At 56.6% G+C, this 24,321-nt stretch overlaps 1 protein-coding gene across 1 annotated transcript in view; it reads left to right on the top strand.

Moving 5' to 3' along the window:
- The window catches only part of NOM1 (nucleolar protein with MIF4G domain 1), a 34,316-nt gene extending 9,995 nt beyond the window's left edge, over nt 1-24,321 (top strand). The window contains exons 4-14 of the mRNA XM_032305794.1: nt 8,906-9,935; nt 11,169-11,296; nt 12,715-12,910; nt 16,320-16,643; nt 18,330-18,440; nt 20,183-20,350; nt 21,134-21,255; nt 21,959-22,091; nt 22,611-22,742; nt 23,532-23,641; nt 23,971-24,321. Of these exons, the coding sequence (XP_032161685.1) occupies nt 8,906-9,935; nt 11,169-11,296; nt 12,715-12,910; nt 16,320-16,643; nt 18,330-18,440; nt 20,183-20,350; nt 21,134-21,255; nt 21,959-22,091; nt 22,611-22,742; nt 23,532-23,641; nt 23,971-24,145 (2,629 nt within the window). The 3' untranslated portion in view covers nt 24,146-24,321. The remainder of the gene's footprint in view (nt 1-8,905; nt 9,936-11,168; nt 11,297-12,714; nt 12,911-16,319; nt 16,644-18,329; nt 18,441-20,182; nt 20,351-21,133; nt 21,256-21,958; nt 22,092-22,610; nt 22,743-23,531; nt 23,642-23,970) is intronic.

The raw sequence follows: 24,321 nt of genomic DNA, 5'->3' as shown, positions 1-24,321 counted from the left end.
TCTCTCTCTCTGTCAAATAAATAAATAAATTCTTTAAAAAAGAAAAAGAAACTATACCCTAATTAAAACCATATACAGAAATTTTGGATCTAAAACAAAACAAAAGAAACCTGATTTATGTTGCCATCCTCAGGAAGGACAGCCAGGTCTTCCCGTCAACTAGGACTATTGAAGTCCCAAAGTATTTTTCAAAAAGCACCTGGAGGTTTATTTAAATACCCAACAAGTACTAGTAATACTGTTAATGGGACCAGTAACATCCCAGAACGTAGAGCCCCAGATACTGGTCACAAGCAGGAGGTGGGACCCTGCGTTCAGCCTTGTATTCTTATCTCATCGAAGGCTCCATTGAAGAAGGCTTTAAGGACATCTCTCCTGCCGTGAAAGGACTCCGCAAGTCTTCTGGGAATGAACACTTGGGCCCCCAAGTGATCGGGTAAGTGAAGCTGTTCAACACGCTCACTTAGCAGGATCAAGGCTGACGTCGGAGTCAGACGGACGAGAGCGACTGTGCTGACATCCGCTGTGAGGCCGCTGGGCTGTGTCTTGACGGCCGCTGCCTGGTACCTCCAGGGGCCCCCCAGGCCCCGGGGGGACACCGCAGTGGCTGGTGCATCAGCAACAAAGGGACCACCTCCTGTCTGATGCTCTTCAGAGGCCATGTGACCTGATAGGTGAGGAACTATTCCAAAATCTTTATGTGCGAGGCGGTGGGAAAAAGAGCCATCCCAACATAATTAAACGTGCACTTTTGTGTCAGAAGACCATTCCGGCCCACTCTGGTTTTCCCAGTGACATTATGATAAAGGCAAAAGGTGCATTAAAAGCTTTGGATCTATACTGAGGTCGTAAAATCTCGCACATAGACAGTTCCTGTCTCGGGAGTCATATGGCAGAAACAGACCACTAAAAGCTGCAGAAAGTTCTCCAGCAGCTGCCTCCAGCTGCTCTCGGGAGCCCAGGGAACGCTCGCCCGTTGAACGCTGAAGCCCACCCATGATGCTATATTAAAGATACACTTTACTCAAACAAAAGAATTTGTTTTCTATTTATTCTCTTGGAAAAATGAATTGAGAAATGAAATATTAGACCTGCCTCATTTTTCAGGATGAAATTCTGATGAGCCTCTGGGTCGACACCAAGGCTGGAGAGGTGGCCTCGCCCAGAGCTGTTGCATCTCAAGTGGTGGGGGTTCAGCCTGACAAAACTCCAGGGGCGGGACAGAGCTTCTCATGAGGAAAATGTCTTCATCATGGCAAAGTGACCGTGCCAGGAAGAAAGCAAAATGAGGAAATGTGTGTTGGGGTGGACCGTCACCCCTGAAGTCCTGGACAGCTGGGCCTCGGAAGGACAGACTGTATGCCGGCTGCCCCAGGGTGAGGGGACTCAGAGCCACACTCCATCCCCGCAACAGGAAGGACCATTTTCCTGGCAACAGAAAGATTCATCATACATTTCACAAAGGAGACACAAAGTTCGGTAATGCGAGACCTTGATTTACAGGGGCCTCCTGATTTATAGTTGTGTATTTTTAAACTACGCTATTTAAAACACAGCTAATTTAAAAGCTAGCGCGTAGGCACCATCTGATTCTTGCTAAAGATTTACTCTGCACTAATACGAAAATTATTCTGTCTACGTTATTCCCACTTCTCCCACACCAAGTTCCAACCTCCTATAAAACTGCTTGTCGGGTGATAGATATTGGTTTCCTCGGGGTAGTTACTCTCTCTTTGTCTTTTTATCCCCCCCCCCACCCCCAATACAGTTCAAACACTACAGACACAGCACACGAAAGATGCAGCAGCGGTCTGGTGAGTAAAGCAGCGAGTGCTTTTAAAAGGGCCCTTCCCGCTGGCGTGACCGGCCTCTGCAAATGCCCTGTTTCGGTCAGAGGGTAAATAGACACAACAACACCCTCCTCTTGCGGATACGGACACGGCCTGCCCACCCTGCCCACTGAAGCGAGGAGGGCCAACCAGCCCCCTCTTCCGGCTTTGTACCCTCATCCCGCTGCCTCTGGGATCATAGGGGACTTTAAAAAGCCTGGGAAAGGGCCTGTCTCATGGCAAACATGCCATAAATGTTAGCCATCCTCATTAACACAGAAACGTGAAATTCTATTCAAGCTCATTATTGTTAGTACAAGACCAGCAGATAAGTTTTGGAGAACCTGTTCAAATTCTCCGAAGAAGTGCATATGTTGCAACTTCAGTTGTAACCCAACCATAGTGAGCCCACTCTCTCCCGCAGGAACCTCAAACCCCAAATCACCAAGTCAGGGATCCCAACTCGGTTGCTGTAAAATTTTCAAACATCTCCACTTCAAGCAACCAGCAAACAGGTGCTTGCTAAAGACATTTATGCCAGGCACTGAGAAATCAAAAAAGTGTGACCCTGGTCCCCTTCCTTGGATAAAACCATAGGAACCAGCCACCAGCCACCACGATGCCTCCACGGTCAGGAGGAATGCTCCAAGAGAGGGTGTGGGGCCTTCGGAGGAGAGGACCCAAGGTCAATCTCAAAACAGATGTCGTGTGTGGCTAGCTGCACGAAAAGGCGTACCTGGGAGAAAGGGCAGGGGGAGGCTGGAGAGTAAGCTGGGGGCAGCGTCGCTCCTTTTGGGGATGTCTGGGCGGGATGGTACAGCCGTGCCGCTGGCCTCCAGGGATTCCAGCCTCGGTCTCGGGAGCACATCTCCTGCGACCCGCACGAGCTGTCACCTTCACAGCGCCCGCAGACGCAGCAAGGACGGAGGAGACCATGCTTACACCGAGTCTGAGCATATGAAAGTGCTGGTGATTTCAGCCAGCGACGATACTAAGGAGGATTTTAGGCTAATTGAAAAATCTATTTCAAAATTCAAATGATGATTAGCTTGCTCTAGTGCAAGCGAGATACAGCGCAAGCAAGACCAAACAGCCGTGGAGAAAATGGAGTTTTACGAGTCCACGTAAAAACGGACATCCTCAGTCTATCCTGGCCCAGAGCACAGTAAACATCAGGACAGACCGTCTCACGCGGGAACGCTGATGGGAAAAGCACACATCCAAAATTGCCCTGCGTGGACACAAGCCCGCCTGACGACCAAGCCTTGCACAGAAGCAGCAAAGCAATTTCGTTCCCGAAAAGAGTGAGAAATCCCGCAGAACTAGTGAAACGGGCAGAACAAAGACCAAGAAGGTGCAGGCCCCGCGCGGAGACCGTAACTGCCTTAATTCAAGGGCATTTAGGCAATGCTGCAAAGGGGGTGGGGGTGGGGGGGAGCGTCTCTAGACAGGAGGAAGCCGCGGAGAGGGAAGCGCGTACAGGAAGAGCAGGAAGGAGTAATGAAATCTAATGGCGCATCTGAAATAGAGCCAGAAGCAGACAGCGCTTTACTGACCGCGGGGCCCGTACCCAGGGACGAAGGTTTCCTAAGGACTTCGGTAATCAGGAATGAGATTGATCACCGAAATGAAAGCCATGGCATTAATAATGAAGGGATCAATGACACAGACAAATATATTTACAGACCATCGCCTCGGCTTGAAGACGGCAAAGGCCCAGCTGCATCACCGCTTTCAGATTTATTTATAGATCAGTGTCTTCACGTGATAAACAGTTGGCTTGTGAACGAGAAACACTGAAGATCACAACAGACAACTACGACTTTTGTTCCTTTTCTTTACTGCACGAGAGATGTCAGCGCAGGTCTGTGCCTCAGGGACAACTCCTTAGTCCTCTGGTGAGTGGTGTCCAAGGGCGGGCACCCTGCGGCTGACCTCTACCAGACACAACACTCAAGGCCCATGCACGCTCGTCTAAAAGCCAAGGTGCTCTGGTGCTCCTCCCATGGAAAAGTCCTTCCCCACGTCTGACCTGCCCCTGGGGGCTGCAGCCGAACGCCGCCCGAGTGCCGTCGAGAGGGAGCCCGGGCCTTGGGGCTCTGGACCCAGACTTTCCGTAGTTGATTAACGTAGCGAGGGAAAGACTCTCAAAAGTTCTTTTTTGCTCCGATGTGACTGCACTTGGGCATTCCAACAAATACTTGAGTGGCCACTGCCAGCCAGGAACAGAAGCAGGTCTGGGGGCCCGCACATGGCTGCCGCAAGCGGGAGAAGACAGAAGCTGAGCTGTCCGACTGGGGGTACAGGGGGGAGCCGCCAAGGGAAGCAGGAAGCTGTGTTTGGGCGAAGCAGGGGGGTGATCGTGCAGAAGGGGCACTTCAAGCCAGAGGGCAGTGAAGGAGGTATAGGACGGAGTGAACCGCCAAACCAGGACACGTGCAGAAGGGAGACCAGTGCGGGGCGCGGCGGCGGGGACCAAGTGGGCTGAAAGGCTTTGAACATGGTTCTTCCAGGAGCCACGAAAGATCTTCCGCGGGAGAACGGCAAGGAGAGACTCAGGGTGAGACGGAGCACTGTGGCAGCCCATGGACTGGAGAGAGCCAAAGGCAGGAGCTGCCCGGGGCAGGGGCCCCCGGGATGGAGAGGAGGAGACTCTGGGCTGGCTGAATGCTCTCCGGCAGGGCACCAGTGTGGATGCTGGGGAAGACCTCTGGGCTGGGGTTCAGCAGGCCGGGTGGTGAAGGAGGCAGAAGAAGGAGGTGTGTGCGACCTCGCAGCCAAGGGCCACCGACAAGGTCACCCACAAGATGGCGAAGATGAAACCCCGGAGGTGCTGTGAAGGAGAGGCTGTGGGGACAGGGGCTCACTCCCACGACTGCAGCACAAACGGGCACAGCTCTGGGGTTGCAAATGTGGCATTATCAATGCGTTCAAAAAATACCCGTATCCAGTTCCTGGAAGCAACTTCCAGGATGACGGTGGCACGGAGCTTGTACCCAAGCCCTGCAGACGCACACACGACGCGTGCTAGAGTGTTTGTTAGGAGAGCAAGGGCTGGGTTTTCAAGCGGAAACCATGAATATTCTTCATCAGCACCCGTCTACGAGAGCGGAGCCCTTCAAGCCACTGGAAGGAGTGGTGGATCCCAGTTCAGGCCTCTCCGATGCCTGGGTCATCCTGGAGGCTGTGGAACGCAGATTTTAACTCGGGCCTGGGGGGACTCCAGTGCTGTGTTCCCCGTAGGCCTCTGCTCAGCAGCGGTCAGGCTCCAAGCCGCTGACGTGAAAAGAAACCTAAGCTGTATCTCTCATAGATTGCAAGACAATAGATCCTATTTTGGTAAAAAATAATAATCACTATCATCACCATCATAATGCAAGTTAGTATACACGTTGGATATCCAGAAGGATACACATTCCTGGATAAAAGAGCACACAGAGAACGTCCCTCTTACGTTACATGTGTAACCACGATGCTTCCGGTCTGGGGCGCCTGGGGGCTCCGTCAGGCAAGTGTCCGCCTGCAGCTCAGGTCCTGATCCCAGGGTCCTGGGATCGAGCCCCGCATTGGGTTCCCTGCTCAGCAGGGAACCTGTTTCCTCTCCCACTCCCCCTGCTTGTGCCGTCTCTTTCTCTGTCAAATAAATAAAATCTTTAAAAAAAAAAAAAAAGCTTCCATTTTTTTATGATGAGCTGGAATAATTTTGCATCAGAAAAAAAATTTTTAATTTTATTTATTTGACAGAGAGAGGGAGAGACCACAAGTAGGCAGAGAGGCAGGCTGAGAGAAAGCGAGAAGCAGGCTCCCCGCTGAGCAGAGAGCCCGATGCGGGGCTTGATCCCAGGACCCTGAGCTCATGACCTGAGCCGAAGGCAGAGGCTCAACCCACTGAGCCACCCAGGCGCCCCAGAAAAAAAATTTTTAATCAACATGTGCATTGAAACAAAAAAAAGTTTGTGAGCCTAAGTGTTATGGACAGAATATTTGCGCTCCCCCCCCCCCGCCAAATTCACATGTTCAAGTCCTCACCCTCAGTGTGGTCGTGTCTGGAGGGGGACCTCGAAGGTGAGTAGGGCGTGAGGTGGAGCCCCAGGCTGGGATTAGAGCTTTAACAGAGGGGACCCCAAGCCCTTCCTCATCCTTCCACCATGTAAGGACAGAGCGAGATGTCATCGTGACCAGTTAGGGGGTCTCCCAAGACGCTGAGACTACCAGCACCCCGACCTTGGACCTTCAGCTTCTGGCACTGGGAGAGATAAACATGTGCTGTTCAGGCCCCGTCTGCGGCGTTCTGTCACAGTTGGACGAAGACACAGTTAAAGGCTACGCTTCACGTCGTGTCTCATTTTACTCTTAATAGATCATTCATGCTATTACTTGTAAAAAGCTCTCAGGCAAAGCCCCAACCCGCAATTCTTTCCAGGCTGGGGGACAAGTGTCTGATGCAGCGGCCTCACGTCTGCCCTTCCATTCTGACCCGCCTCGGTCAGCCCTGCAGGCAGGTGGGTGAGCTTTTCACCACGTAAAAGTTCTTTAGGCCACCCCCCCCACACCAAACACTGAGACCTCGGCTCTCCCTAAAGCATTCCCCTGGTTTCCTTGTGCTCCCAGAATGAAAACGCAGCGGGGGCTGCCAAACCTGTCACACCTGGCCCTGCCCCGCAGCTGCTTGTTTTCTGCACGAGCCTACCCACGTGCCCGCGCCAGCAGCCGCTGCTACCCCTTGCTCCGGGCCCTCCCTGCATGGGCCCTGTGCCGTTAACGGATGCTTTTACGCTTTCACTCCTTGTCTTGACGACAAGACGGTGACGCCGCTGCTTGCCCTGCACCCAGCAGCTCTCACTGGGAAAGAAGAGCCTCCTTTCCGGTGGGGCTGAGGCAGTTTGCAGAGGAACAGAGCTCCTCTAAGTGCGAAGCAGCCAGAAAAAAATGCCAAAGGTCGGGGCGCCTGGGTGATTCAGTGGATTAAAGCCTCTGCCTTTGGCTCAGGTCATGATCTCAGGGTCCTGGGATCGAGCCCCGCATCGGGCTCTCTGCTCAGCAGGGAGCCTGCTTCCCCCCCCTCTCTGTCTGTCTCTGCCTGCTTGTGATCTGTCAAATAAATAAATAAAATATTTTTTTTTAAAAATGCCAAAGGCCTCCCTCACTTTAGGGTTTCAAGACTGACCCCCATCAGCCCCTCCTGGAGTCCTAGAATCCGTGGCGTCAGAGCAGAACCTCCTTGATAAGGAAGCCAGGGCCAGCCCAGGGCTCAGAATGATTCACAAACGCCCCGTGATCTGGGAAGTCATGGACACCAACGGCCCGAGTGACAACAGGCCCAACCGCCACCCCCGCCCCAGGACTCTGTATCAGTGAACGGATTTGATTCATTTGGGTCCTGTCAAAATGGGTTAGACACAAGCATCTCTGGCTCCCTCTCCCCAGTGAGTATCTGAGAAATTCTTCAACGAGAGGGGAGCACAGACCCCAGCGCGTGACAGCAGAAGCCGGAGCCCAGCAGAGCCTGGAGGTGAGGACATGGAGACAAGCTTTCTCATCCCTGCTCTCGCTTCGCCCTTGGGCACGGCCAGGGCCCGGGAGGGCAGGCACCCAGGAAAGCAGCGGTGGGCCAGCACCCCATGCACCCGCTCCTGAGCCCCAGACTCCCAGGACTGGAGCTGCCCCCGGGGGACCCTGCCTCCCCTGACACTTTTCCTTAGGAGCTCGGTGACCTGCACCAGCCGACATCACGGTGTCCCTCCGCCCTGAAGGCTCCTACCTTCAGCCTTTGACACATTCACTCCCAGTGTCCGTAGCCCAGGAGAACAAGCCCGTGCAGGGAGGCATGGGGAGCACCGCAGCCTCAAATGAAGATGAGAAAGGAGACCACTAGCAGCTTCAGACAAGGGTGAGGATGGGACAGATAGAGAACGGAGAGCCTGGCAGAGGCCCTGGGGCACAGCAAGAGGGAAGCACTGCAAATTGCACCATGAAAACGAAACGAGGAAGTTACTTTGTAAAACCCGGTTTGTCTTTACAACAGCCCAGTGGGTGGCAATATCATTCGCCCATTCTGCAGATAAACTGAGACTCGGTGAGTTCACACAGCTGGGAAGCGGAGAGGTCAGGGTTTGAACCCCAGCCCCAGAGCACCCCGAGTTCTGCACTTTTATTTGGTTGTGACTCTTGTCCTTTCCAAAGCTTTTCTTCCCTGCTCACCAGCAGGCCCTGGTGCTTCCACGCGCCTCCTGCCCGTGGGCTGGACTGGCCTCCGGAACAGCAGGAGTGCCTCATCTCCGTCCGGACGCTGGACGTGCGAAACCGAGGTGCGGGCCGGGCTGCTTCCTTCCCGGGGCTCCAGCCGAGAATCTGTCCCGCAGCCCCTGCAGCTCCTCCGGCTCCCGCAAGTCCTGGCGCTGCCGTGTAGCTGCTGCTCGGTGACCTTCCCCCTGGGCGTCCCAACTTCCCGCTGGGAAATCCAGGAAAACCTCCTCTTACCTTTCGTCCCCCCACAGGATAACTAAGAGCCGGCGCTGCGCTCGGTCCAGGCGCCACCGCCTCTTGATGACAGCGGCCCAGACCCTGCTTCCAGCAAGGCCACGGTCCCAGGCTCCCGGCCGGCGCACCGCCGAGAAGCCCCGGAGCAGCACCCCGGAAGCCGAGGTGAGCCGCTGCGCGGCACGGGGAGATCCGAGGCCTGGGGCTGAGCGAGAGAAGCGACTTGGACAACAACAGGCTCGGCTGAAGTCTGCGGGTGAAAAGCACAGAAAACAGCACTAATGTTCTCCCTCCGGATGCGGAGACGCAAGCGCGTCTGGAGTCGCCCCTGCAGACGACGACGCCTACTTCTGCGGCCGGTCGCCTAGAGGCCCCTTCACCGAGCGGCAAGGTGTCCTGCGTTAGATGAGCACGTATTTGTGCGCTCGCGCCGGCTCCGGGAGCAGGTGCCGTCGTTCCCGGGCGGTTCCGGAGCTGCCGCCCTCCCGCCAGCAGGGGGCGCCGGTCTGCCCCGCACGGCGCCCGCTCTGTCCGGAAGTCCCGCCCCGGCCGGAAGTCGGCGTAGGAGCAGCCGGGAAAATGGCGGCGTCCGCGAGCCTCGGCCGCCGGGGCCGGGGACCCCACAGGCAGCCCGGGCGCGGGGTACGCCGCGGGCCGAAGGGCGGCACCGAGGGGGCCCTGAAGCGGCTAAAGCTCGCGGTGGAGGAGTTCGTGCAGGCGAGCTCCGAGGGTGAGATCCCCGGCGGCGCCGCGGGGCCCCCCACGGGCGGGCGCGTGCGGCCGGGCGGGAGGAAGAGCCGCAAGGAGCTGAGGAAGGAGAAGCGGCACCTGAGGAAGGCGCGCCGGCTGCGGAGGACTGCGGGGCTCGCGGAGGGCCCGCGTGCGGGCGGCGGCGGCGGAGCCGGGGGAACGGGCGGCCCCCGGGCGGCGGCGGCGGCGGCGGCGGGAGAGGGCGGCCGGCCGTCCCCTCGTCGGGCCCCGCCGCCGCCGCCGGAGGAGCTGCGACCTCCCCAGGCCAAGGGCGCCCGGGCCCGCCCCGAGCCCAGAGCCCCCCCCGGGACCCCCAGGCCCTCTGCAGCCGCCGCTGCCGCTCGGAAACGGGCACTTCTGGCGGCCAACGAGGAGGAGGACCGGGAGATCCGGAAGCTGGAGCGGCGCCTCGGCTTGAACAAGCGCAAGAGGAAGGGCGGCGGGAGCTCCGTGCCGCTCAGCTTCGCCCGGGATGGGCTCGACTACCTCCTGGGGGCCCTGGAGCCTGGACACAACGGCGGCTGGGGCGAAGGCGGCCGCGCGGAGGACGAGGACGAGGACGAGGACGAGGAGGAGGAGGAGGAGGACGCCGGACAGACGCTGCCGGACAGCGGCACCGACGGCGGCACCGACAGCGACAGCGACACCGACGGCGGCACCGACGGCGGCACGGAGGGCGAAGGGCAGCACGAGGCTGAGGAAGAAGAGGGCCGGCCGGGAGCAGAAGCCGGAGCAGAGACCGAGCGCGCGGACGCGGACGACGACGGGCAACCAGCCCCGCAAGGGCGAGCCGCGTGCGGGAGGAGCGGAAGGAGAGTCCGTTTCGCGGACGGAGGGAGGGAGCCGGCCCCGGAGGACCCGGACGCAGCGGACCAGGTCGGTGGGAGCTCGGTTCCCTGCCTGAAGGGAGGGGGTGGCAAGCCTGGGGCCGAGGTACCGGCAGTTGTGCAGCCAACGTGGGGCGAATCGGGGTGTTGTGTTTGTACCCCACAACGAGCAGCCCCGGGACAGAACGCCCCGGCGCTCTTTTCAGCCCCGAAAGCTGGAGGCCGCCCCCGGCTGTGCTAAGGCGACTCTCCTTCGCTCCGTGTCCGAGGCCAACTTGCCCCCCTCCGCCCCTTTGTTCCGGCCACCGAGGTGCGGGAGGCCTGCAGCACCGCCGCGGCGCTGCCCTCCCCGCGCCCTTCTCCTTTGCCGCCCGCTGCTCCCGCGGCGCAGCCGAAACAGCCGGTCGGCCGCGCGCCCTGGGCTGGGGTCTGCACCGAAGATGGAGTCAGGATCCAGCACAGAGCAGCGAGGCCTTCCCGGGCTGCCCCTCGCGGTCCACACGGTCCCCTCAGCCGGCACCAGGCGGGGCAGTCGGCCCGCTCGCACGCTCTTCCTGCCCCGCCATCTGTGCCTCCCCCGGCACGGTTCTCCCTCAGCCTTCCGCTGTGTGGTGGTCTGCGCGCTCCGACCTCTCTCGGGCCGTCCTCTCCCAGAGCCTTGGTCGCGTCCTGACTCTGCTTTCACAGCCTGCGAAGGTCTCTTCAGGAGCGGCCTGAGCTCATGGGGGTCACAAGAGTTTCTGGGTGCATGAATGTGGCGTCCCCAGCCCCGCGTAACCCCCTGACGGCGTGGATCATGTCGTGGTTGTCTCTCAAAGCCCGCGCGGCCGGGGAGTGTGGGTCAGAGGAGTGACATGTAGCCCTCCGTGCGGCGGACGGAGGGCTACTGAGCGCCCGACCGATGCTGCCACGTGTTCGTAGATGCTTTGGACGCGTTTGGAGTCGCTTTAGGACACTCTCCCTCCAGACTGGGGGTGCTCGGGATCGAGGTGCGTGTGAGCTGCTGTGCCAGCCGGCCGCGAAGCCTGAGCTTGTGCACAGTGGAGGGCTCGGGTGCGGCGGCGAAGTCACAGGGCGGAGAAGATGCTGACCGTCCCGGCAGCAGTGACCTCCACTCGGGACTCCCCCGGGCGCTCAGCACATTTCTAAGGGGGGTTAAGCCTCGGAGGTCGGTCGTTACAGCTTCCGTGCCTCCTTGGGACTCTGTTGCGGGAACGGGAGCATAGCAAGCAGAGGAGAGTATCTTGTTCACGGAAAACTTTTGTAATTTTGTCTTTTCAAGCAGAGTCTCTGTGAGAACGAGGGCAAGTACATCCCCCCTCACGTGAGGCAAGCTGAGGAAACCGCGAGTGGTCAGAAAAAGGAGGGCCTGGAGAGGCTGCAGAAACATGTCAAAGGTCTGATCAACAGGTACCTCGTCCATTGCCGTCCTCAGGCGTGCCAAGAGCTCGTCTGTTTCCTAAAGTTACAGAAACGTTGCCGGGAACTAGACTGTAAGCGATGGGGAGGGGGGCATGGTAGTTGGTCTGCCCCTCTCTGTTCCTGTGATCTGTACGCTGAAAAGCAGGAAGCCCACCTTTTCCACTTGGTACTTTGAACCCTTGAGGGTGCTCACGTGGTTCTGAAAAGTCCCAGGAACAGGGGCCGGCAGGGCCTGTCCTGCCCCCTCATGGCGCTGCGGCTTAGGAGTGGGGCGCGCAGCCCCCTTGCTTATTCCTCCGGGTCACACGTGTGCATTCTCCGCTGCAGGAAGCGTCAGGTCCCTGACCACGGTGCAGAGGAGACCCTCCCAGCACCACGTGGCTCCTGCTAGCCTTCGTGGTCGTACCCAGTCCTCTCGTCCCCCGACCTACCCCCCACCCCACCTCCCACACACCCACTGCTTTGTTTTTAATGAAAATAGATCAGTGTTTCCTGGACGCCTGGGTGGCTCAATTGGTCGAGCGTCCCGGCTCTTGATTCCTGCTCAGGATGTGATCTCAGGGTCCTGAGATGGAGCCCCACATCGGTCTCTGCACTCACTTTCACGTGCACTTGAAGTCTCTCTTAAGTAAATATGTTTTTAAACTCTTTAAGATTTTATTTATTTGAGAGAGGGAGTGGAGTGCACATGTGTGCACACAAGTCGGGGGAAGGGGCAGAGGGAGAGGGAGAAGCAGACTCCCCCACTGAGCAGGGAGCCCGATGCAGGGCTCGGACCCAGAACCCCGGGATCATGACCTGAGTTGAAGGCAGACACTTAACCAACTGAGTCCCCCAACTACCCCTAAAAAAAGTCAACGACAAAAACAGAACAGCGTACATCCTAGACCCTCCCCCAACACGCTGTGCGAGTGCTGAGTGTCGGCATGGGTGCGGTGGCGGTCGTGCACCCTACCCACCCTTCTCCTCTACCCAGCAAGGGAGCAACCTTTTCTCCGTGTGGGAACTAGAAACTTGTGGCCACAGACCAAAAAGTGGAGACGTTGGACTTTTCCCAGCAGCACGCCTGATGTGCTAGTAAGGCTGCTTCCTTGCCTCTGCCTGGGACGCTGGACCAGCTACCAGGCGTGTCGTCCTTACGGTCTCCGTGCTCTTCAACAACACAGCCCTCCGTGGGCTTCGCCGGGGCCACGCTTCAGGTGGAGAGGGAGGCTTCCGGCGGATTCTGTGTGAGGACACGCAGTATGCGTTAGGTTAGCAGCCGAGATCAGAGCCGCTCGTGGGTTTGGTGTGTGCATGACTCGGGGCAGCGGGAGTGTCGATGACTTCCACTGATGTACATCAACTGAACGCATCCGTCCCGGGGTGAGGCCTCACCGCCCCTCTGCTTTGACCCCCGTCTGCAGGTTGAGCGAGCCGAGCGTGGCCTCCATCAGCGGGCAGCTGGAGGAGCTGTACACGGCCCACAGCAGGAAAGACATGAACAGCACCCTGACGGGCGTCCTCCTGAGCGCCTGCGCGCCCGCCGCCGCCATGCCCAGCCGGCTGGTGATGGAGCCCGTGCTGGTGCTCAGCATCCTTCACCACACGGTCGGGGTCGAGGTAGGCACCCTGCCCGGAGCTGTGCGTCGCGCAGGCTCCGGTCTTTTCTTCGTATCCCCCCGCAGCAGGGACTGGTCTCAGACTCCCCGTACGCGGTGCCGTGTGGGGGCTTGCTACTCCAGTGTCCGTGCTGGGTGGAGGTCAGTGTTTGGTCAGTGAGGCCAGCAGCCTGGGAGGTAGACCCGGACTGAAGCCAGCGAGGGGGACACGTGACGGGGGTGAGGCCTGGAGCCACCAGCGCCCCCTCTGGGTGGACCCAGACCTTCCCGCGCCCTCGTGTGTGAAGCAGGCCTGTGTCGGGACTCGTTGGAGCAGCGCACAGGGAGCCCCTGCACGGTGCCGGGTAACAGAGCCGCCGCTGAAGGAGGACTTGTCCCCCCTCGTCGTGTGCTCTGTCCTCGTTTGCCGGCCTCTGGGTTCACCCCAGGGAGGCCATGTGGTGCCCACTCTGGCTCTGATAAAAAAGGCCTTTTCTGTCACTGCATATGGTGAGTGCCAGCCTCTTAGGCAGAGTTCTGTTTCCCCCCGGTGGCCTGTCCCAGGGTCGTTGGAGGAAACCACTCTGATTGTACGCGTTCATACCAAGGTCCGGGAACGATCGGACGTTTGGTGAGTAGGGCCTCATAGTTCCAGGTGACATTCATACTCAAGGACTCAGTGCCCCTTTGGGGCTTTCTGTGGGGCAGGATCTCTCCTGGAGGTTTTGGTTTCTTTGCCTTCTGATCACCCTCGTCGCAGGAAGGGGCCTTGGCAGCAAAGCCCCGGGGAACGGCCTGGCCCCTGGGGCAGGTCTGCACAGGGGTGCCCCCCTTCCTCCCAAACGCGCAGGTCCCAGCAGGGCCAGGAGGGCAGGTGGGCGGCCGCAGAGCACTCTGGAACTGTTGGCAGCATGCTGCCCCGCTCGTTGTCTTGGTCCACTGCACCCACAACTCCCTGGAGTCTTGCACAGCAGGCCTGTGCGGGCTCTCCAGCAGCCGCAGACCGGCCGGGCTCCGTGTCCTTCACGCCACTAGAGGTTCCGCGGTGACAGCGGTGTGCCGCCGGGGAGATGCTGCCTGGGGCTGCCACGGGGTCACCATCCCCTGGCAGCTCTGCACTGGCGTCTTCCTGCGCAGGGTGGTTCAGCGCGTCTGCAGGCGAAGAGCGCGTTCTGGGGTGCGGCCGAGAGGAAGTGCTGGGGCGAGGCTGGTTAGTCATCCTAACTTCTGCCTGATGCGGGAGGGCGCTTTCCGGTCGGACGGCGCTTCTCCCGCCTGTCCGGCCGCTGCGGGCTGTGTCGCTCTCCGTAGACGACCTCTGGGAACCAGGCTTTCGCATGCAGCAGTAGTACGGTGGGCGAGGTTTGCAAGGTGCATGTTCCAGGATCTTCTGGGCACTGGGAGGGTCACAGAGAGGCGCAGGCCCCACATCTTCAGAGCAGTATGACTCCACCACTGACTTCTGTGCTGGTGGTTTGGAGAATCTCGCTTCAAAGCAGCTGTTTTTCTCAGAGCCGTCCTCGTTTTCACATAAGACCCCGTGAGTCCCTTCTCTCGGTGGTGAGGTATAACGGAGTCCCTGGACGCCGTCCCACCAGGAGGGGACTCGGGAGTGCCAGGGCCCACTGCCGTCGTCAGGGAGCCTCCATGGAACCCCCGCCACCCCGTGTCACGCTGCTGCTCCGTGCTGCAGTGGTGGGAGCGACGGTCCGTGCTGCAGGCCCCGCCGCGCACAACATGCAGGGATTCATGGACTTGAACACCGGAGGTTACGGGTCCGACTTCTCATTCACGCCTCCGCCAGGAGCGCAAATGACACCTGAAATGACTCACGCTACGGGAAACCGTCATGGTAGTTGGCTAACGAGGCGCACTAGCACTTCTCCCGGCGGGTGACGAGCCCTCGGCACTGGGGCCATTACGCCTCCCGCAGCTCCCTGACAAAAACCTCCTCGCGGGAGTTCACGGAAGGAGTCTGTTACAGAGCCCGTGTTGTCAGTTACTGAGCTGTTTCTGAGTCGTTTAGAAATAAAAATCAGGTGTGCATAGATCTGTGTTAAATTCCCCAAGTCAAAATTAATGTACCTTTTTTTCTTTTTAAAGATTTTATTTATTCATTTATCAGAGAGAGAGCACTAGCAGGGTGTGGGGGCAGAGGGAGAAGCAGGCTCCCCACTGAACAGAAAGCCCGATGTGGGACTCGATGCCAGGACCCTGAGATCATGGCCTGAGCCAAAGGCAGATGCTTAACGACTGAGTCACTCGAGCACCCCGAATTCACATATGTTCTTCAGTAACTGCAGCAGCAGGAACGTTCTTCCTATTTTTCAGTGATACCCTAAGTAGGGGTGTGGCCAGCTCCGTCAGTGGTGCGTGCGACTCATCATCTCAGGACTGTGGGTTCCAGCATGGAACCACACCCACAGTGGGTGTGTGGATTATTGAAAAAAATAACATGTTAAAAAATAAAAGTCGTGGGGCACCTGAGTGGTTCACTGGGTTAAAGCCTCTGCCTTCAGCTCAGGTCCTGATCTCAGGGTCCTGGGATCGAGCCCCGTATCGGGCTCTCTGCTCAGCAGGGAGCCTGCTTCCTCCTCTCTCTCTGCCTGCTTCTCTGCTTACTTGTGATCTCTGCCTATCAAATAAATAAATGAAATCTTTTTTAAAAAAATAAATAAATAAATAAAAGTCATACTAAGTTTTATTTTGAAGATATTACCTGGAATCTAGAGTTTTGACGAATGTTAACGTAGTTATTCCACTCGTGTGATTGAAAACAAACCTAAGTGTGTTTTATGCCTGCGTTGGTCTTGCTGTCTGCAGAGCTCGGATTCCCTGCAGGTCGCATCTGGACAGTACGGTGGTCGGAGGAGGAGGAGGAGGGTGTATCCCTCAGGTTCCTCGTCCACGTTTCAGCGCTCATTCCGTGGCCAGTGTGCCGACATCCCTCCCCGCCGGCACTGAGCCCCTGCCTCCGGCCCCTCCAGGGGCCCCTCTGGCCCCTCCAGGCCGGAGAGACGAGGTTGGCGAACAGAGGTTGGTTCCTAGAGCTGCACATGTGTTCTTGACAGTTTTAATGATTTTCCTTTTTTAGGCATCAGAATGGCTGCTGGCCAAAAACAGGACCTTGTTGATTTTAAAGAACAGAGGACGTTCTTTGGGGTTTGGGAGCGGAGGCAGGTCGCCATGGGTCGTCGGTCACTGCGGCCTCATACTATCCGTTCAGACTTCGCTGCTCGCTAACATGCACGCCACGTTGGAGTTTATACCTTGCTGCGTGTACGCTTTATGGGTTAACTTAAAAAAACACTGTTTCTTTTCAACATACATTTAAGTTTTGCGGAAGAAGGAAGAAGGACCCTCGCGAAGAGCTCGCTGATGTTTGATTGTTGCGCGTTCGCAGTGACATCCTCTCCCCTGTCTTTGTCCAGGTCGGTGCTCACTTTCTGGAGGCCGTGGTGAAGAGGTTTGATGCCGCCTATAAGAACGGAGGCGAAGGGAAGGAGTGTGAGAACCTGCTCACCGTCGTTGCTCATTTGTATAACTTCCACGTGGTGCACGCTTGCCTGGTCTTTGACATTTTGAAAAAGCTTATTGGGACTTTCACAGAAAAAGATATTGAACTGACCCTATTAATGCTGAAAACCGTGGGCTTCTCGTTGAGAAAAGATGATGCTCTGTCACTCAAGGAACTGATCGTGGAGGCCCAGGCCAAAGCCAGTGCGGCCAGCGGCAAGTTCCAGGACCAGACCAGGGTAAGCCTGACCTGCTCCTGAGTGCCCGAGTGCTCACACGCTGACCGGAGCTTTAAAATAAGTGTTTGGGGTAAAATCACATGTAATTTCTTCGCGATCCCCATTGTTTTTTTGCCTCATCAGGTTTTGTGGCTTTATCACCGAATGTGAAAGAACTGTTTTTCTTCTAAGGACTCAGATATTCTGTGAATTTAAGAATCAGTTTCTTTAACATTTATCCTTTCGGAAAGCGTTTTCTTGAGGAAGGCTGTGGCACAGGCCTCAGGCGTCAGCGCTCTTGGATTTCCGCCCTGCTGCTTAACAGCGATGGGCCCTGAGTCTTCCAAGCCTTGGTTCCCCCATCGAGGAGATGGGGGCTGGTTGTGCTTCCCACCTCATCTGCCAGTTGCTCGAGGCACAGGCGAGCCATGGGAAGCCTGTAAGAGAGGAGAGGAAGTCACTTTAGAAACGAGAGAAGTATTGGTGTCGGGAGCCTGCAGGGGAGCGGGCAGGAGGGGCAGGCGGAGGCTGGCCACAAGAGACCTTGGGAACCTTTTCAGGGGCCCGGGATTTTATCCTAGAGGCACAGACGGTTCCGAGCCAGGTAAGCGATGGATGCTGTTTCCACGGTACTTTGACCACACCGAGGGCAGGGCAGGGAGAGGCCACCGCGGGCTCCGGCAGGGAGGCTTAGCCTAGCAGCAGTGGCTGTGGGGTTAGGAGGTCGGCGGGAGCAGACGGCGTGGGCCGGCGGGAGAGGCAGTATGAAGGACAGGAAAGGCCAGGGTTACCCGTGCTGGACGGCAGGCCAGCAGAAGGAGACAGACGCAGGAAGAAAGACAGGCTGCTTCGGAAATCCTGAAATGAGGTGCTGGGGTGCGATCCCAGGAGCTGCGCAGGCTGGGGAGTTGCTGGGGTCCAGTGGGGAGCGGACGAGCGCTGGCATTCAGCTGCGTGGTTTAGGGGAGGGAGAGCAGGACGAGGCTCCTGGAGCCTGGTCCCAGAGTGTCCCAAGGAAGCACTTATTCCTGGGTTGAATGCTCTGAGGCCAAGTTTAAAACCCAGAAGACAGCAGAGGCAGGAAGGAGCCTCTGTTACCTGGGGATGGGGGTTGGGGAGATGGGGAGTGTCCGTAGTGGGCGTGGAGTTTTTTTCTGGGGAGGATGAAGATGTTCTGACGGTGATCATGGCAGCTGCACACCCCGACTGTGATTAGGGTACGCTGTTAAACGGGAGCTTTGCAGCAGGCGAGTTAGGTAGAGGTAAGTAGGTGACGTTGGGGAGAAGCTCAGAGGAGGGTATGCAGAAGTTCTTTTTTATCGTTCTCACAACTTTTCCTAATTAGGATATTTTCAGTTTTGAAAATAAAAAGGTAAGAAGGGCAGACACAGGGAAGAAGTTGGAATACAGCGGAACTAAGACCGCGGGGGCGCGATGGGCACCGGGGGTGGGTCAGAGGTGATGGGGGCGGAGGAGGCGATGTCAGATCTCGGGGTGTTCAGGGTCCCGGCAGAGGCCAGGTGGCACAGTCGTACTGAGATGTGGTCCTGAGCAAGAGGTTCTTGTTGGCGACTGTCTCCAGAAACCATCACCGGTTTACCGTCAGCAGCGGTGACCCTGTGTGCAGCCGATGTGGCTCTTCCCAGAACAGAGGGTCTGTTGTTCGGGCTCTGAAACGGTGATTTCTTCTGTTATGTCTCCTTGAAGGTTCGGTTTATGCTGGAGACCATGTTGGCGCTGAAGAACAATGACGTGCGGAAGATCCCGGGCCATGACCCTGAGCCTGTGGAGAAGCTCAGGAAGTTACAGAGAGCGTTGGTGAGGCTCTTTTCTTTTCTTTTTTTCAAGACTTTATTTATCAGAGAATGAGCAGGGGTCGGGTAGAGGGGGAAGCAGGCTCCCCGCTGAGCAGGGAGCTGATGCAGGGCTCGATCCCAGAACCCTGGGTTCATGACCTGAGCCGAAGTCAGAGGCTTGAGCCACGGAGCTGCCCCGGTGCCCCTGGTGAGCTCCCCATCCACATGGGCTCGTTGTGAAGCTGTGAAGGCAGTCGGAGCTGGAAGTCAGGTGCCATGTCTGGTTAGTAATCATTCCAAGAGGGTGCTTGGGGGGCTCCGTCGGTTGAGCAACTGACTCCTGATTGCAGCTCAGGTCAGAATCTCGGGGTGGTGAGATCACGCCCCTTGTCAGGCCCCATGCCCGGGGCAGTTGGAGTCGGCTTCAGAGTCTCTGTCCCTCTGCTCCTCCCCTTGCTGGTGCCTGCACTCTCTCTCTCTAAAGTAAATAAATCCTTTTAAAAAAAGAGTTCCAGGGGGTGTCTGGGTGGCTCAGTGGGTTAAAGCCTCTGCCTTTAGCTCAGGTCATGATCCTGGGGTCCAGGATCGAGCCCCGCATCAGGCTCTCTGCTCAGCCGGAAGCCTGCTTCCCTTCCTCTCTCTCTGCCTGCTTCTCTGCCTACTTGTGATCTTTCTCTGTCAAATAAATAAATAAAATTAAAAAAAAAAAAAAAATAGTTCCAGGGCACCTGGGTGGCTCAGTGAGTTAAGTGTCTGCCTTCGGCTTGGGTCATGATCCCAGGGTCCTAGGATCGAGCCCCACATCAGGTTCCCTCCTCGGTGGGGAGTCTGCTGCTCCTTCTCCCACTCCCCCTGCTGTGTTCCTCTCTCGCTGCTTCTCTCTTTGTTAAATAAAATCTTTTTTAAAAGGTGGGGGCATCGCAGAGGAGTTCCAAGATACTGGGAATAAGTGTCACATTTCTGTGGTGAGACCCTCCAAGTGGGCCGGGTGCAGGGCCGTCCCTATGAGCACAGCGTCCCCAGCACCGAGCCTGTGGTGCTCGACTCAGCCGCACCATAGAAAACTCTGGTCACTTTGAAAGAGGGCTCAGGCCAGGGTCCCATCCAGACTGATAAAGTCAGCATCAGGGTGGTGGGGCCCACCTGTTGAGGCTCCCCAGGTACTCCCGGTGTGGGGCGGCAGCTGAGACCCACGGACATCCCTAGCCCTGGCTCTGGGCAGGTCTCAGATCGGCTCTGCAAACCCAGGCGCTCCTGGGCAAGTTTTTAACACCAGCTCCATGTGGCTTTCCTTGGGGTCTGCTTCTGCATCTGAGCCTCTTGCCGGGTGCAACAGCTTTCCAAAGACAGCAGCGTTCGAGGTGGTAGACCCTTAGCCCTCAAGCAGAGGCACTGAGTTTACCTCTGCCTTTGGCATGATTCCAAACTGGTCGGTTGTCAGTGACCCGGCACAGCGCTCACGAGCCGGCAGTTCTGCGGTCAGGAGCAGAAAACGCCCAAGGGGCGCCTGGGGGGGCGCAGTGGGTGAAGCCTCTCCCTTCCGCTCAGGTCATGATCTCAGGGCCCTGGGATCAAGCTCAGCATCGGGCTCTCTGCTCAGCGGGGAGCCTGCTTCCCCCTCTCTCTCTGCCTCTCTGCCTCCTTGTGGTCTCTGTCTGTCAAATAAATAAATCTTTAAAAAAAAGAAAAGAAAAAGAAAACGCCCGAGGCGGCGACAGTGCAGACCATGAGCCAGCGGCAGTGTCTCACCTGCTCCTCTCTCAGGTGCGCAGCGCCGGCTCGGGTGCCGAAACTCAGCTCCGCATCTCCTGGGACAGCATCCTGAATGCCGAGCAGACCGGCCGCTGGTGGATCGTGGGGTCCGTGTGGACTGGGACCCCTATGATTGACAACGGTCAGCAGAAGATCGCAGAGAAGCCGCCCTCGGGGACGGTATGAGAGCCCTGCGCTGTCGCCCTGGTGTCCCGCGGCGGGCCCTGCGGGAGTCCCCAGTTGGTTGCGTGGTTATGAGACATACAGACATGGGTTTCCTCAGACCCCTCCAGAAGTTGTTACTGTTTTGTGATATGATTTCACTCAATTTCTGTGGTTTCTTTTTAAGTTTTTTTAAGTCCCAAAATAGTGTACGTAAAGGACTTAAAAACTGAATCGAACAAGGGGAGCCTGGGAAAGTCCGAACCCTCGGGTTGCAGATGCCGGTCCTGAGGGACAGGTGTTCCCACAAGGTGCGGCTTCCCGTCCATTAGACTTGGATTTCAGATTGTCGGAATTCTTCATATTTCTTGGTATTTGATTATTAACTAAAGTTCCTATGTTATTCAGGTTTCCTTCATTTTCCCCTGATCACCCTTTTTGGTCCCAGGGTCCCATGACACACCTCATCGTCCTGCCTCTTTTGGCTGTGGCCGCCTCTCTCTGATACATGCTGGTATTGCCTGCATCGACGGGCCGCACTGCCCTTGAGAGGCTCCCCCGTATCAGGCGGCTGTCTCCTCCTGTGGTGTGCTTTGTCTCTTGCTCTGGTTTTCTCTTGTGGGAGTGTACCAGAGAATAAAGGTGTAGCATTCACACATAAACGTATTTCCATGTAATTCAGAATTAGTCTTCAGTATAAGGCAGGGAAGCATACGTGTTGTCTTTTAGAGACTTGGTAACCACAGTGAACCAGAGTAACTTCTTGAGACATCAATGTGATCTTAATTGCCCCTCTTTCAGGTTAGTGGGAAGATACTAGAACTCGCCCGAAAGCAAAGAATGAACACCGATGTCAGGAGGAACATATTCTGTACAATAATGACTAGTGAAGATTTCTTGGACGCGTTTGAGAAGCTTCTGAAGTAAGCATTAGTGCAGACACTGTGATCAGATGCTGTCGAAGAAATCAGCACAGTTGGTTTTACGGAGGGTCAGGTCAGATGCCACTCGGGCCAGCTGGACTGTCCTCTCTCCCCTCCTGCCCTGGGTCCAGTCTTGCCCCTACACTGGCCACTGGTGGTTCCAAATTGGAACATTTTATGGTATATTTTGATTAAAAGTCTCAGCTGACCAACTGATTAGTCACAGTGTCTGTGGGTGGTTATAAATTTACTTAAAATCCGCATATTGAGGGCGCCTGGGTGGCTCAGTGGGTTAAGCCGCTGCCTTCGGCTCAGGTCATGATCTCAGGGTCCTGGGATCGAGTCCCGCATCAGGCTCTGTTCAGCAGGGAGCCTGCTTCCTCCTCTCTCTCTCTCCGCCTGCCTCTCTGCCTACTTGTGATCTCTGTCAAATAAAATAAAAAATCTTAAAAAAAAAAAAAATCCTCATATTGCGGCTGTGTTTCTGATGACTTCTGAATTTAAAACTTCCTGGTATATAGTTTCTGTAATTCGTTGTAAAAAGATTTTGAAAGTACCCGTGTACCTTCACAAAATAGTTCTCAACAAATCTGATGCTAATTTTCCTTTATGGGCTTCAAATGCAGAGTGCGCGGGTGCGAGGACAGGCCTGCCCACGGTTCCCGCCTCGTGACCCGCCGTCTCTGTGTCCTCCGCGTCGCAGGCTGCGGCTGAAGGACCAGCAGGAGCGGGAGATCGTTCACGTCCTCCTGGATTGCTGCCTTCAAGAGAAGACCTACAACCCTTTCTACGCGTTCCTGGCTGGCAAGTTCTGCGAATACCAGAGAAGGTTCCAGGTAAGCCCACTGGCAGCCCGCCAGTCACCTGTGCTCCACTGTTTCCCTGGACATCATCTGGCTCGGCCCACCCGGAATGAGCACCCGAGTGAGACGTTCAGCCTGCGCCGAGTGCCGTGTGCAGGGGGACAATTCCAGGACCCATGCCTGCAGCCAGGCTCGCTCTCGGGGAGAGCAGGTGGGTGTCGTGGAGGCCGAGTGACGGGCAGAGGAGTGCCAGGCCCCCTTTTCCTGTCTCCGAGGAGGGTGTCGTGCAGCCTGCGTCCCCGGGGGAGTGCCTTTTAGATCTTAGAGGGCACCAGCCTTCTCTGATCTTTCTCAGCATTTCTGCCGATTGGAGGGGGAAACCCACGGCAGAAAGAAGCTCCTGTGGCAGGACAGGGGCGGGTGTGTGCAGGGAAGGAGGCCACGTTGCTCCGGGCTCGTCCTGACGTGGACACCGCTCCGAATACGGCTGGATTACGTCTTGGCGACTTGTTGTAACAGCAGCCCACGTTGTAACTTTTTTTTTCCCATCAGATGACTTTCCAGTTCAGCATATGGGATAAATTTCGGGACTTAGAAAATTTGCCAGCCACTAATTTCTCTAATTTGGTTCACCTGGTAGCCCACTTGTTGAAGACGAAATCACTTCCGCTTTCTATTTTAAAGGTTTGTATCTTGGATGAAAGTATTAAAAGCAATGAAAACGGTAGTGCGATTGTTCACATCCAGTACCTCAAGAAAAGGCACATCCTTAGATTCTAACTCACTGGGGACATGTGTTTATCATGTCCTAGACATCCTAGAAAGTACACGGTGCCTTGCAGTGTAGACATAACTCATGTACGAAGCATGGGTACAGTTGTTTTGTTCCGTCTCTGAGAATCTCACTTGCGCTTCGGGTTCACGTGCAGGTCCTCGTTCTAAATCCCCCACCGGCCGCCGCTAAGCGGGGAGGAGGGCGGGGAGGCGTAGGAGCAGGTGAGCCGCGGCGCGGGACTCCGTGGCCGCCTCTCCCTTCGTGGTGGCCGTCCCGCGCCCGACCAGTTAAATTCCTGATTCACCGAAACTCCATCCAGGGAAGGTTGCCCTGGACAGTGGCGTGCGTGCCCCAGCCCGCAGGGCACAGAGGCCGTGGCCACACGCCCTCGCCCATAGCTCTTCCATCTTCTGTAGCTGGAAACAGCCTTACTTAAGGGGGGGGGCGTTTTTACTCTACTTTTTGAAATTATTGAGATTTTTTGTTACTTATTTGACAGAGATCACAAGTAGGCAGAGAGGTGGGGGGTGAGCAGAGAGCCCGATGCGGGGCTCGATCCCAGGACCCTGAGATCATGACCTGAGCCGAACAAAGGCAGAGGCTTTAACCCGCTGAGCCACCCAGATGCCCCTACTTTTTGAAATTACTGAAAAAATTGATTAAATGTGACTTGTTTTCTCTGTCCTGATTCTAATTAGGTAGTGGAATTCGGCGAACTGGATAAACCCAGAGTCCGCTTTTTACGAAAAGTGTTATATATTGTGTTAATGGAAACAGAAGCGGAAGACCTTGGTTCAATTTTTGCCAGGTGTGTCCTCAGCTTGTTCTGTTAGAGCGCGGACAAGAGGTGAAGGAAGTCACCCTCACTCGCGCGACTGGGAGAAAGCGAGGTTGTTACACGGGACACGCAGCTGACTACCTTACTTGAAGCTGGTGTCTTCTGCGTTCGATTTGGGGAACATGAAGCTGCCTGACAGCCGGCAGTGACGGTCTCTATAGCGCGGAGTGCGCTGTCTCTTAGTTGAGAATTCTGCTTTTCAAAGCCATTCAGTCCCGTCTCCCGGTTGGAGGTTCCCGGGAATCGCGGGCCGGGGGAGGCTGGCTCCTCGCTGACGCCCGCTTCTGTGCCCCTCGCAGAGTGAGCGACAGCCCGAAGCTGGGCCTGCTGAGAGAAGGTCTGAAGCTCTTCATCGGCCACTTCCTGCTGAGGGGCGCGCCGGCGAGCACGAGCGGGGAGGCGGCCGAACGGCTGAGGGCGAGGGCCGACCTCTCCACCAAGGCTCTGCAGGGCAAGGCTTCCCTGATGATGTAGTCCCGAAGCAGAGAGGAGCGGCCCGCGCATTTCTCTGAAAATGCCCTTTTTAAACCCAGAAGGCTTGTTACGCCGCTGGCTGCGTGTGCAGGTGGCAGGGCTCTGCCACGGGCTGCTGTGCTTGAGATCCTGCGTTTCCAGTAATTTTTAAATTCATGGTCATACTGTGTTTCTGT

The sequence above is a fragment of the Mustela erminea genome, chromosome 11, assembly GCF_009829155.1.
Source record: "Mustela erminea isolate mMusErm1 chromosome 11, mMusErm1.Pri, whole genome shotgun sequence".
Lineage (NCBI taxonomy): Eukaryota > Metazoa > Chordata > Mammalia > Carnivora > Mustelidae > Mustela > Mustela erminea.
The sequence above is the reverse complement of the archived record's forward strand: the minus strand, read 5'-3'. Positions and strand labels throughout refer to the sequence as shown.